The 13,923-nt window shown below is 38.6% G+C and overlaps 1 protein-coding gene across 2 annotated transcripts; it reads right to left on the bottom strand.

The window, feature by feature from the left end:
* Positions 1-1,360: 1,360 nt before the first annotated feature.
* Positions 1,361-11,488, bottom strand: casp3a (caspase 3, apoptosis-related cysteine peptidase a). Of its 2 annotated transcripts, none has more exons than XM_047366120.1 (6): positions 11,184-11,488; positions 10,859-10,998; positions 6,116-6,244; positions 4,911-5,086; positions 4,715-4,823; positions 1,361-4,630 (listed from the first exon to the last, which is right to left on the bottom strand). In XM_047366120.1, exons 2-6 carry the CDS (start codon positions 10,965-10,967, stop codon positions 4,401-4,403), a joined length of 753 nt encoding a protein of 250 aa, XP_047222076.1. In that variant the 5' UTR covers positions 10,968-10,998; positions 11,184-11,488; the 3' UTR covers positions 1,361-4,400. The 2 variants fall into 2 exon arrangements, with proteins under 2 accessions (XP_047222076.1, XP_047222074.1); XM_047366118.1 differs by having other exon boundaries at positions 11,196-11,486.
* Positions 11,489-13,923: the final 2,435 nt, after the last annotated feature.

Genomic DNA, 13,923 nt, shown 5'->3' with positions numbered 1-13,923 from the left:
ACCTTTGACCTTGGCTATAGGTCTGAGCTGGTAAAAGCTTGGCGTGATGACTGAGCTCACTCTGGCGCCGAGGTTTGCTAGAATACATCACCAGAGAAGCAGCAAAGAGACTCTATTACTAGACTCTACAACTATTAGTTGTGCAATCTACTACCAAAAAAAGCCATAACCATAATCAAGAGTAAATCATGTTTGCTGTTTGTCACAAGCCATGTAGAACAGCAAAAATGTGGAAAAAGGTTTTCAGGTCAAATGGGACCAAAATCAAATTGTCAGGCCTACAACCAAACAATGTGTGGAAGTAAACCAACACTGCACATTACCCTGAACATACCATTTTAACTGTGAAACATAGTGGTGGCAGCATCATGCTGTGGGGATGCTTTTTTTCTGCATGGACAGAGAAGCTGATCGGAGTTGTGGGGATTTTTGAAAGCATGCATTGTTTTTCTTCCACTTTAGTTATGTACTACTTTATGTTGGTGTGTCACATAAAATACTACACTATACATATTTGCGATATTGTGCAAATTTGCACTACCTGAACCCTGTCTTTTTTTGTAAAAAGTTTATATATACATATTGACATAAAAAATCTTTTATTTCACACAAATGTAATATTTTTTAAATATCTGTACTTTGGGAGACAAGTAGAAACAAAGTCCAATTCATTGTGTGTGCACAAACACGACCAAGAAAAGCTGGTTCTGATCTTCTGAGAAAGTCCAGACAAAATACATTAACGTCTGTTCTTATGACTATACAGAAAAGTTCAAGAGTTATGAATATTTTCGCTACACTGTACCACAATTTGTCCATGTCTGGACCCAATATTGGTATATTTCTACATTCCTTTTGATTAATTGATCATAAACAGTGACAACCTCTGTAAAATCTGGAGTTTTGGTAGCTTGCTGGTCTTGATCATACAGGTGTATCTTTATACAACACCAAGGTAGAAAGGCATCAACAATGAGAAGTTGTAGAAAAATTGTTTCTAGAAAAAAAAAAAAGTGTTTCTAGAAGCTGTTGAGTCATTGCGTGTACTTATTTTGTCCTCTGACTAAGCTAATAGGCATGGAAACTTCCTTTTTCCAATTACTGTCAGGGTTTATCTGGTTTCATGTGAAGTGTGTCTTTCCTCGCAGTGAAGGAGTCAGAGGTGTAGATTTTTGTTTTGCCCTGGACCTCAGGATCTGATGGCCCAGTTCTGCTCACCTACAGGCCATATCTGTAGCAATCCGACCTGTTTCTATGTTTACACTTACATTGATGTTCTAATGCTTGCTCACTGTTCAAGAGGTTAGATCCTCTAGGGGATGAAGACTTGAGCTCTGAACCTTAAACCAAACCAGCAACACACAATTGAAAGAGTTTATTTTTGAGAACAAAAACATTCCATTAAGTTTATAATGTAGCTGCTGATAAACAGTGATATTGTTTATTACAAATTTAAAAATCAGGATTGTCCACATTTAACATTGAATAAACCAGCAGAAGTGAATGATTATTTATGTCACTGAATTCATGCATATGACCAATTAAAAAGAGAGAATGCAAAACAAATGATAGAATCACCACAAAAAACAAACTTTTGACCCCACATTGACTCATTTTTATCAGATTGCTTATCCAAACTAGTACAAAAAGCTTTAAGGCAACAAAACTATTTTACCACAACATTGGTGTAGATCTGCATGGCTTTCATGGTTTCTATAACCAATTAAAGACATTTTTTTTTATTAATGTACATATTCAAAATCCTTGTTCTGCTGGATCAACATGAAAAAATTACATCAAAGATGTAGATTTCACTGTAAGAATAACAGAAACAAAGCCAAAACTGGTCAATTTAAAGTAACTTTACCTGAAATAAACAACATGAATATTAGACAGAATATTCCTGCACCTCGTTTGTTTCTTCTGTAATAAATGACTGCTTACTAGCTTTCAGTTTTGCCCCGTAAGTTCAAAACCAGGCATTTAATCGCTGCAAAGGAAAAAACAACTTCGGACTGAAACACTCAAGCCAGCATTTTGAACTTACCTAGAAAACAACCAATCAGAAGAAATCCAATCATAGAAAACAAAAGACAAGCCTAATTCTGAGCATCGCTCACAGGACACTTCTGACCTTATTAAACATTATTTACTACTAGAGCAAACTTGTTGCTTTTACCCTAAGATTTCACAAATTCTGAACATTATTATTTGGATTCGAATTGTCCAGTGAAATAGAAGAGAGCACAACTTTAAAAAGACAATATTTCCTAGAACGACGTTTCTCCTCAAACACATTGATGGTTTCATGATTATAAAAGTACAAAAAGAGACAAAGGGGCTGTAAGAGGCATCTCCCTGAAATGTGTATGATGTAAACAGTAGAGATATCAATGGGTGCCGATTGTTTTTGCCCCTCGTTGCTTCACAGTGTTGCCAATTTGTTGGCCTTTCGTACCTGAGATTGTGGGTGTGAAAAGAAGCACCATCAACAATGCGTCAATTCAAATCCGCCCTGGAGATGTCTCAAACTTGCTTTGACAAACAATGATGTCAACTATTTCTCCTTAATATGCTGTACGTAAATGGAGGCACATACTCCAATAAATATCATCTACCAGCAGGAGTTGTTTTGGTTTGATCAAGAGTACAGCTGCACAATAAATCCAATTGCAATTACGGCTGCAATGGCAATATTTGCAAATATGCATTCACAAAGGATCGCTTCCTTAGTAAATCCATTTGAACTCCTTTACATACATTATTCATAAATTCTTTACCTTCATGTTCTGTTTCCAAATAATATATTTGACCAGTTGGTGTTTCCCTGACCTTGATGCCCACACATACTATACAGTGTCATGAAAAAGCATCTGTCCCCTACAAACGTTTACTGTTTTTGCTCTTTTTGGAACATATTTGAATGTTTTAAATCAAACAAATTGTGCTAACAAAGATAATTTGACTAAACACAAAATGCATCTTATAATTACTCCCCTTGTTAAATCATGAATTAAGTGCCTAACCACTTTTTTTTGGGTTCAATTTCACTAGCCACACCCAGACCTAAAGAATTAAGAGGACACTTAAACAGAACCTGCCTGGAAACATGAAGTACGCAAAAATATCCCAAAAAGCAACACATCATGCCCTGATCTAAAGAAATATAGATTATATAAAAAAAAAAAGAGTCATTGTCATCCATCAGTCAGAATAGTGTTACTGTAAGGCTCTGGGACTCCAGGGAGTCCAGTCGGTCCCCCCAAACCTTTGAAAAAATATTCTTTGGATGGATGAAACAAAAGTGGAGCTTTTTGGAAGCTGTGAGTTCTGTGTAAAACTAACTCATCATATATAAATAAAGAACATTATACATACAGTAAAACATGGTGGTGGTAGTGTGATGGTCTGGGGCTGCTTCAGGACCTAGATACCTCTCTGTAACTGATGGAATCATTAATCAGCTTTTTAATAAAAAGTCCTAAAAGTAAATGTTCAAACATCAGTCTGTGACCTTAGGATTGGCATAATAAAAGCCTGAACTTAAATCGCATCGAGATGGATTATCATGCCCTAAAACAGGCCATTTATTCTTGCAAATCCTTCAATGTGGATGAATTTTAAAAATTCTGCAAAGGAGAGTGGGTCAAAATATCTTTTTACATCACTGTAGCTATGGGGATCAATATGCTAAAGCTCACAGAGAGTAGATGGAACATTGCGATGATGGAAAAGTAAGAAGATTGAGGAAACATGGTTTAATACCAACCCATACTATAACTGAATATTCAATAATATTCCAATAATTTAACAATTTAATACGTTCCTTATATCATGTAGAACCTGATGAAGGGGCAAAAAGAGGCCTAATATAAGATCAGAACCACAACTGATGGAAATAAGATTCAATCTTGAACTGAAACGCAATGATTAAATATGGAAATTGTTTGTTTACAGGTACAAAAAGATAGAAGGATGCCCATGTATGAGAGGGGTATGAAGTGGACGAAGGGGCAAACCGAGCCAGAACCCACATCAATCACACCATGTGAGCTTGGACTCACAGTGCAATGACAGGTATTATCACCTATAGTTTCTGACTAGTTCATTTCAGGTTTAAAAAATAAAATAAAATTGTCGCAGCTAAGAGTGTTTATCGAAACAAAACAAACCTAAAACAAACACATGTAATATCAAAAGTTGAATTCCATTCCTATCAGGAATACACAACACATATTGTGATACCAATAATGCCAAGCCCGTGAAATTAAAGAATATGGATGCATCACATTTGCTACCAAGAAAATTTTGTTTTTACTAGACTTATGTGGAAACTATAATGCACAACCCAAATCTTAAACCATGTGTGTCAAACTCATGTTTGTCGTGTGAATTCAACATCAAGGGTAAAAATACATCTCTTTGGTCAGCATTGACACAATGCATGGGATCTGCTTCATTGCATTAAACCCTGGTTCATTGGACACAGACTCAAATTCTATTGCCACCTTGTGGTTTACTCGTGTCATGATGTGCAGTAGCTCCAGTTCTTTTCCGTATTTGCCGATTATGTCGCAAAGTGACTGGATAAACCAAGATCCACTCATTGTGTTCCTCCAGGAGTAGTAGCCTGCATGAATAACAGATTATTAGCCTGAATTAGGACATTTACAAAAACTGCATTACAAGCATTTACACATTGATGTGCATTAACCTGGAGCTGTGGAGAAGGCATATAGAAAGTCTGCTTCCACAGGGATCTTTGTGGTTTCTTCTGGGCTATCTGATTCAACACCCGGATCAAGATCGGTGCCTCTGCAAGCCTGTTTAGAGCGGACAACAAGACACACAAAGGCTTAAAATGCAATAAAACAAACAAGAATAAACAAAAAAGCAATCCTTTAGCTTACCTGGATAAAGAAAAGTTTGGGTTTTCCCACCAGAGATTTACAGCGATTGCCTCGGAAAAATGAGGTAAGCGTCTGGAGCTGTAGTGGGCCATCGGTGCCGTAGAATACACCTTCATCCCCGTGGCTCAGGAGAACGCAGACAAATGAGGCCGAGTTGCTGTGATCTTCCTTAGACGCTACAAAAACAAAGGGGATTAAACCTTAAACAGAAAAGTAGCTCTGAACCTACTACTCTAACAACAAGTATTTCCCCCTTTATAGTTCTTCTGATTTAGCTTTTTTAAAACCAGCCTGGCCTTATGTGAAAAGTCATTTCCCCCTAAACGTTAATAACTGGTTGAGCCACCCTCAGAAGGAACAACTCCCGTCGAGGTTTGCAATGACTGGCCAAGAGTCTTTTACATCGCTGTGGAGGAAATTTGGCCCACTCTTCTCAGCATCTCAATCAGATGTAGGTTCAGACTTTGACAAGGCCACTGCTAAACCTTAATTCTTCGAATCATTCTGAGGCAGACTTGCTTGTGTGCTTTGGATCATTGTCCTGCTACACGACCCAAGTGGGCAGAGATTCTACTACGCTTCCGTCATTTACAACACGTTGTCTAGGTCCTCAAGCAGCAAAGCTTGACTGTTGGTACGATCTCCGTTTGGGTTTAATGGTCCCACTGCAGTCCAAAAGCCTTAGAAATGGCTGACAGATATCAGTGACTTTGTTTCTCGTCTGTTGCTGAATTTCTTTAGATCGGGGCAGGATGTGTTGCTTTTTGAGAACTCCAAGTCTACTTCATGTTGTCAGACAGGTTCCTTTTAAACAATTTTTGCAATGTAGGGGTCAAGCAGTAATCAGGAATGGATGAGGCAAATGAAACTGAACCAAATAAATGTGATCAGTCACAGCTGATTGCTGATTAAACAGTTGGTATGAATGAATCAATCTTTAATTTCACATTGGGTCAGGTTGATTTGGACAGCTTTCTTAGTTTATTAAATGTAAACATGATTTGAAAACCGCATTTTTTTAAGTTTACTCAGGTCATCAAAATTAGCTTCATCATCGGAAACATTTAAGTGTGACCAAAAAAAAACAGGAAACATTTGTTTACAGCGCTGTATGTGCAACATTTCCAACGGCAGGTTCTCGAATCAGAAAATGCAAATATTTGCAAATTTCTTTTGCAAAAACGTAAATTTTGTTTTGTACTCACCTGCGCTTAAAATCTTCACCATCTGATTGGTTGTTTGATCGTTGAAAATCTTCACCTTATACCCCAACTTTGTAAACACTTTACAGACGTTGCCTGCGTCGACATCTGTGCCATTCCGCTGATTCATGCCTAAGATAACAAAGATGCAAAACGGACTGAATGAAATCTGGCCACACTAAAAACATCTGGTTGAGCATTTTCTCTAGTTCACACAGAGGGGGAATAATATACATACAGAGTCATATATACAAATACATTCACCTAAATCTTTAAATAAGTGGTGCAGAAAGCTGTTCAATGTCCTAATTTGACAAGACCAAGGTCTATTAAGTTCTGATTGGCCACCAGCACCAAGGCTTAAGCCTTCTATCAGCCGCTAAGAAACCAAAGTGAAGCAAGTTTCACACCGCCGTGTACTGAGTAAGAAGAGATCAAGAAAGAAGCCTCTCCTACAAAACCAACACCTTCAGGTTAGACTAGTAGTATGCAGTCAGTGACCTGTATGTTCAGTTTTGTCTCTAAACTTCCAGCAGACAGCATGAAGCTAAAATAATTAGAACAAAGCATGTTGAAACCAGAGTATATTTTGTACTCTGCTCTGGGATGAATTTGTTAAATTTCCTTTAAACAGCATGAAGCACAACCTGAAAAGCTAATGCCCTGAAGGAAGACTTCCAGATTTGACAAGTGCATTTTAGCCCCAATAACACGCAGTGACATTTCTCACGCACACCCACTACAACGTAAAGTTTAGACACTCACACCATATGACAGGTTGGACTGTCATATCATGCATTGGACTGCACGGACTTCCTGTTGAGCAAATAAGGATGCAAAGCTCTGGAAGTTTTCCACTGCTGTCATCAACTGAATGAATGAGCGCTTGTTGTAATTTATCCAACAGTCACCTTAGGGACCAACACAGAGCTAACATCTGAACGTCTAATGAACCATCAGGGGATGCAGTTAAATGGTTTCAACACAGACAAAACTAATGTTCATCACAGATATGTGGCAAATAATCCTACAACAGGCTGGCTTCAAATATAAAACCTGGGAAAAAAAATCCTAAAATATAGAAGGAAGGAAGGACACAAGGAATGACAAGAGGACAGATGGAAAGATGAAATCACACCAAGACAGGAGGAAGAAATAAAAACGGACACAAGTCAGAAAGGAAAGGAAGGACAAAATTAATGACAAAGGGAGAAATATAAAAAAATAAAGAAAAAAGTATGAACGTAAAGAAGAAATAAAGAATTGTTTTAACAAAAGAAATTGTAATATAGCCAGAAAATACAAATACTTCCCATATTTTCTTTCCCCAAACTTATCCAGACCTGGGAAATACTGAAATTAAATTCCATGCTTTTCTAGACTCTGTAGGAACTGTGTCCACAAAAAATAAACACTGACCCTTTCTTATACACTTAAATAATGGAGTGAAATTCTAACTAGAAGTGCCACAAAGTAACCTGAGATCAGAAACATCAAATAAGCGTTCTATTGCCTTGGAACAAAAGCAAACCTCTCTTTAAATGTGTTTCTGATCCAACAACTTTACTCAACTGGTACCTGATGGGTGAATATTTTCTATGTTTAATATCATTTTCAGAGAGTTCATACAGACATTGGATCAATAACTTGCTTATATGAAACAAGCAATAACAAAGTGTGACTGGTTGTGAAACAATAAGGATCACCAAGAATAACGGCAACCAGACCAACACCCAAAGAGCTGCATCATCCAGTTCAGATACTACTTATCACTTCCTGCCATGAGTTTCAGTCTGAATGCACTCAGAGCAAACTAAAAAAAACAGCAGTTAATAAGCTGAACTTTAAATACCAGCCGGTGTGACCGGTTGTGTTCAACCTGGCGCAATAATTACAAGTCAAGTGACTGCATGATTTCACCAGATTTGAGGAAGAAATGCCCAATCAAGCACAAATTCACCCTCGAAGACCATAAAGAGTCAGATAAATCAGGAGGATCATATGGAAACTTTCATATTTGGCTTTAATGTTTCATTCTGTTTTCACGTGGGCTAAACCCGACAAAGTCATTTGCTTTTATTTTACCAAAGTTCTGGTAGTTCCTTAGAAAATTAACTTTATAACGTACAGTGCTGGGATAGAGAGTTTACCCCCTTACAGTCTTTTTACTGATTTTGCTTTGTGTGAAACCTCAAATATTTCAGATCAAACTAATTTTAATGCCAAAGATGGCGAGAATAAATGCTAATCAGTTTTTAAATGAGGATTAAAACTATACAGCTTTATATACAGGGGTTGGACAATGAAACTGAAGCACCTGTCATTTTAATGTGGGAGGTTTCATGGCTAAATTGGACCAGCCTGGTAGCCAGTCTTCATTGATTGCACATTGCACCAGTAAGAGCAGAGTGTGAAGGTTCAATTAGCAGGGTAAGAGCACAGCTTTGCTTAAAATATTGAAATGCACACAACATTATGGGTGACATACCAGAGTTCAAAAGAGGACAAATTGTTGGTGCACGTCTTTGTGATGTATCAAGAGCCACGGTATCCAGGGTAATGTCAGCATAGCACCAAGAAGGATGAACCACATCCAACAGGATTAACTGTGGACGCAAGAGGAAGCTGTCTGAAAGGGATGTTCGGGTGCTAACCTGGATTGTATCCAAAAAACATAAAACCACAACTGCCCAAATCACGGCAGAATTAAATGTGCACCTCAACTTTCTTGTTTCCACCAGAACTGTCCGTCAGGAGCTCCACAGGGTCAATATACACGGCTGGGCTGCTATAGCCAAACCTTTGGTCACTCATGCCAATGCCAAACGTCAGTTTCAATGGTGCAAGGAGTGCAAATCTTGGACTGTGGACAATGTGAAACATGTATTGTTCTCTGATGAGTCCACCATTACTGTTTTCTCCACATCCGGGAGAGTTACGGTGTGGAGAAGCTCCAAAGAAGCATACCACCCACACTGTTGCATGCCCAGAGTGAAGCATGGGGGTGGATCAGTGATGGTTTGGGCTGCCATATCATGGCATTCCCTTGACCCAATACTTGTGCTAGATGGGCACGTCACTGCCAAGGACTACCGAACCATTCTTGAGGACCATGTGCATCCAATGGTTCAAACATTGTATCCTGAAAGCAGTGCCGTGTATCAGGATGACAATGCACCAATACACACAGCAAGACTGGTGAAAGATTGGTTTGATGAACATGAAAGTGAAGTTGAACATCTCCCGTGGCCTGCACAGTCACCAGATCTAAATATTATTGAGCCACTTTGGGGTATTTTGGAGGAACGAGTCTGGAAATGTTTTCCTCCACCAGTATCACGTAGTGACCTGGCCACTATCCTGCAAGAAGAATGGCTTAAAATCCCTCTGACCACTGTGCAGGACTTGTATATGTCATTCCCAAGACGAATTGATGCTGTATTGGCTGCAAAAGGAGGTCCTACACCATACTAATAAATTATTGAGGTCTAAAACCAGGTGTTTCAGTTTCATTGCCCAACCCCTGTATGTGTATATATATATATATAACTATTCAGTGGGGCTGAATTAAAACAATTATGCAAAGACAAGGGGGCCAAAATCACCTCAGAGTGACATAAAATTCAGTCATTTCCAGTAAAGTTTTTAATTGCTTTCATATTTACTCAGGTTATCTTTATGTAGTATTAATACTAGCCTGATGATCTGAAACATTTCATTATGACAAAAAAAGGAAAAACAGCAGAAATCTGCAATGGAGAAATTCTTTTTCACCACACTGTAAATGGTAAACTCCTCAATAGCCTTACACATGACTACAGAGTAGAAGTTTGGGGAAAAGCATATAAAAGTAACACTAAACACATTTCTATCTGACTAAAGAAAGCTGCAAACATTTTTAAAGTTTTCATATTACTACGATCAAACAGACAAGATATTCATTACATTGTATATCTTTAAATTCACTGATTTAGAACAAGGTAATGCATACAATAATCTCCTTCCAAACTGTCTTCAGTAGCAGTTGAAACAAAGTATTCATGAATTACAAAGTCAAGACAAATATTAGTAAATGTGTTTTTTTGATTATGAATTAAACAAAGACTTGTTCACAAATAAAATAAATACAAAACACAACAACCAGGTGGTAAACAACTAGAAATGTGAGATTTTTTCATCACTGTCCAAATTTATTGTATATTTAATGTATAGTTAGGGATGCACAACATCAGGAAAATGATTGTGATGAGAATATGGATTATGTTGACTATCATCTTTCTACTCCATCATAAAGTTTAAGAGTAGTAAATGCATATCCACCGTTGACATCCAACATGCAGACATCACATGCATGGCACTTTTGACATAATACATCTTACCAAATATTGCATTTAAACAGTCGTGATTGCAATGTTACACACACCTTATATTGCGATCACAAGTGCAATTTGATCTTTTGAGCAACTGTTTTTTTGGTACTGCTTCCCTATTGTTTTTTTTTTTTTTTTATCTTTAATCTGTATAACAGCTTTGGAATATAGTTTCTGTCTGTTTACATGAGACATACAAATAGTAGTACCATTTAAAAAAATATTATCATCCCTAATAAGTATTAATATGCACCAATTTTATCAAGAAAAATAATACAACTGTGAAATGTTAATTAAATGTAACTTCAGTAGTTTCAGTCAGACTGAAAACATCAGAAGAACCAACCACGGCCCAAAAGAAATGAGGAAGAATCACCTGTGCTCCTGTCAAAGTTCTTGTTGTTGATGACGATGCACTGGCCAATGCTGGGGAAACTGAGGCTGTATCTGAAGCTGTGGGAGTGGGGTGTAGCATCGACGTCCATAGGCGAAGATGCAAACAAAGACCCCGCTGGCCTGCAGGAACACGAACCAAACCACAGTTCATAATCTTACTGATTTAAAACATTAGGCGATGGAGCCCAGAGAATAAAACTGCCAAAGGAGGAACTAAAAGAGGTTCAGGGCGGACTGGCAGTTTCTCCCAAAGACTTTGAACATGACAAAGAAACAATGACCTGCTGAGGATAAAGGTCACTTACTGACAGACTTACTGTTTTCCATCGCCTTGCTTTGCATCTATGTTGTCCCCGCCAGGCCCAGGTCTGTTGGCAGACATAGCTCTTAAAACAGGGAAAAAAAAGGCGCAAACCCGGAGAGAGAAATTACACGTCCTGTGCGCCGATAGGCGAGTCAACTGCTAACTAAAAGCGGTGCGCAGACGTCTTCCAACACAGCGAGGAGAGTAGCGTGTAACTGCTCCTCAGGCTGCGCCGTCCGCCCAATAAACGAAGATGTTACGTCATCCTAAGGCACTTGTATTTTCCGTGGCCACACCCCGTGTGACCGAACTGTTGTCGGAGTAGACGACGCGTTGGCTTCGTTGAAGGCTACAAAACGACACGCGAGCCCATCCGCCATCTTGTGAGAGGCAAGTTCTTCTTGGAAAGCAATGCAGCTATTCTTGGAAAAGGGAGTTTCCGAATCAGAATCAGTTTTATTCGCCACGTTTGTGCACATAAACAAGGAATTTTAATTCTGTTATACTTTGCTCTCACTGAAGACATTTTTAATTTAAACATATAAAAAGAATTGAGAAATATTGTTTTCTGTAAGTGTGTGTGTGTGTATATATATATATATATATATATATATACATTTTTTTTTTTTTTTTGCAAAAGAGGAAGACAATGTGAAAGATAAACGATACAAAACAAAAAGGTTTATTTTAGGTTTATATTTTCGCACTAATAATGCTGATAATTTTACAAAAATGAAAAATATCAGCCTATCAAAATACAACAGAGCTACACAGAACACAGGATGCTCAAATGCACTTAATTCACCTCTGAAAATTTACCAAAATTACTAAAGCTAGTTATAATTAAACTGTGTTAATAATTAAAAAACAATAGCAGTAGCCCGCTTGCCACGAATAAGGTCTGACTTAGACAACTGAAAGTACAGCCTAACATTTGAAAGATCAATCAGTCTTTGTCCAGGACTCTCCACACATGAAAAATACAATGCAGCGCTTTACATGAGATGAAAACCATTCAAAAACATAGTAAACAAAGGCCTTTGTAAAATCATTTTGGGAAAATCCCAAAAGCTGTTTAGCTGTTACCATTTTAAAGTGTTGGTCGGCCAAGTTTTAATTTCTGACTTCTTCCTCTTTTGTAACAGTTGAAGAAAAAAAAAACAGTCCTTTAATAGTTTCTATGAATAAAATGTTAGTAATCACAGGTGGACTCCACTTTTGATACACCCCAACTAAGAGAATAAAAGCTGATTGCAAGAAAACTGAAAACTGAACAAGAATACACATAAATAAATCAAAAAACAAAAACAAATAAAATATGAAATATGAAAGAAATATAGAAGTGTGTTCTGTTATCTTAATAAAATTGTTTCATATGAAAAATAAAGAAATTGTTGCTTATTCTCATTACCAAGTGCATTCAGTTCATGTACAACGCTGTTGAGGTCCAATACCAGCTACTGATTTAGTTTGATGCATCTTCTTCAGTAGATTTGCTGTAGTGCAAGGAATACACAGGGGTTGGACAATGAAACTGAAACACCTGTCATTTTAGTGTGGGAGGTTTCATGGCTAAATTGGACCGGCCTGGTAGCCAGTCTTCATTGATTGTACATTGCACCAGTAAGAGCAGAGTGTGAAGGTTCAATTAGCAGGATAAGAGCACAATTTTGCTCAAAATATTGAAATGCACACAACATTATGGGTGACATACCAGAGTTCAAAAGAGGACAAATTGTTGGTGCACGTCTTGCTGGCGCATCTGTGACCAAGACAGCGAGTCTTTGTGATGTATCAAGAGCCACGGTATCCAGGGTAATGTCAGCATACCACCAAGAAGGACGAACCACACCCAACAGGATTAACTGTGGACGCAAGAGGAAGCTGTCTGAAAGGGATGTTCGGGTGCTAACCCGGATTGTATCCAAAAACCACGGCTGCCCAAATCACGGCAGAATTAAATGTGCACCTCAACTCTCCTGTTTCCACCAGAACTGTCCGTCGGGAGCTCCACAGGGTCAATATACACGGCCGGGCTGCTATAGCCAAACCTTTGGTCACTCATGCCAATGCCAAACGTCAGTTTCAATGGTGCAAGGAGCGCAAATCTTGGGCTGTGGACAATGTGAAACATGTATTGTTCTCTGATGAGTCCACCTTTACTGTTTTCCCCACATCCGGGAGAGTTACGGTGTGGAGGAGCCCCAAAGAAGCGTACCACCCAGACTGTTGCATGCCCAGAGTGAAGCATGGGGGTGGATCGGTGATGGTTTGGGCTGCCATATCATGGCATTCCCTTGGCCCAATACTTGTGCTAGATGGGCGCGTCACTGCCAAGGACTACCGAACCATTCTTGAGGACCATGTGCATCCAATGGTTCAAACATTGTATCCTGAAGGCGGTGCCGTGTATCAGGTTGACAATGCACCAATACACACAGCAAGACTGGTGAAAGATTGGTTTGATGAACATGAAAGTGAAGTTGAACATCTCCCATGGCCTGCACAGTCACCAGATCTAAATATTATTGAGCCACTTTGGGGTGTTTTGGAGGAGCGAGTCAGGAAACGTTTTCCTCCACCAGTATCACGTAGTGACCTGGCCACTATCCTGCAAGAAGAATGTCTTAAAGTCCCTCTGACCACTGTGCAGGACTTGTATATGTCATTCCCAAGACGAATTGACGCTGTATTGGCTGCAAAAGGAGGCCCTACACCATACTAATAAATTATTGTGGTCT

Source organism: Girardinichthys multiradiatus, chromosome 5, assembly GCF_021462225.1.
Source record: "Girardinichthys multiradiatus isolate DD_20200921_A chromosome 5, DD_fGirMul_XY1, whole genome shotgun sequence".
NCBI classification, from domain to species: Eukaryota; Metazoa; Chordata; class Actinopteri; order Cyprinodontiformes; family Goodeidae; genus Girardinichthys; species Girardinichthys multiradiatus.
Note: the sequence above shows the minus strand (reverse complement) of the source record. Positions and strands in the feature narration are given on the sequence as shown.

What these genes read in the sequence shown, in the direction of transcription:
- casp3a (XM_047366118.1), bottom strand. Translation starts at nt 11,260, where the DNA reads ATGTCTGCCAACAGACCTGGGCCTGGCGGGGACAACATAGATGCAAAG. An exon ending in AAGCAAGGCGATGGAAAACA is followed by an intron (nt 10,999 to 11,195) that starts GTAAGTCTGTCA and finishes GTGTTCCTGCAG; the next exon opens with GCCAGCGGGGTCTTTGTTTG. An exon ending in GAACTTTGACAGGAGCACAG is followed by an intron (nt 6,245 to 10,858) that starts GTGATTCTTCCT and finishes TTGTTATCTTAG; the next exon opens with GCATGAATCAGCGGAATGGC.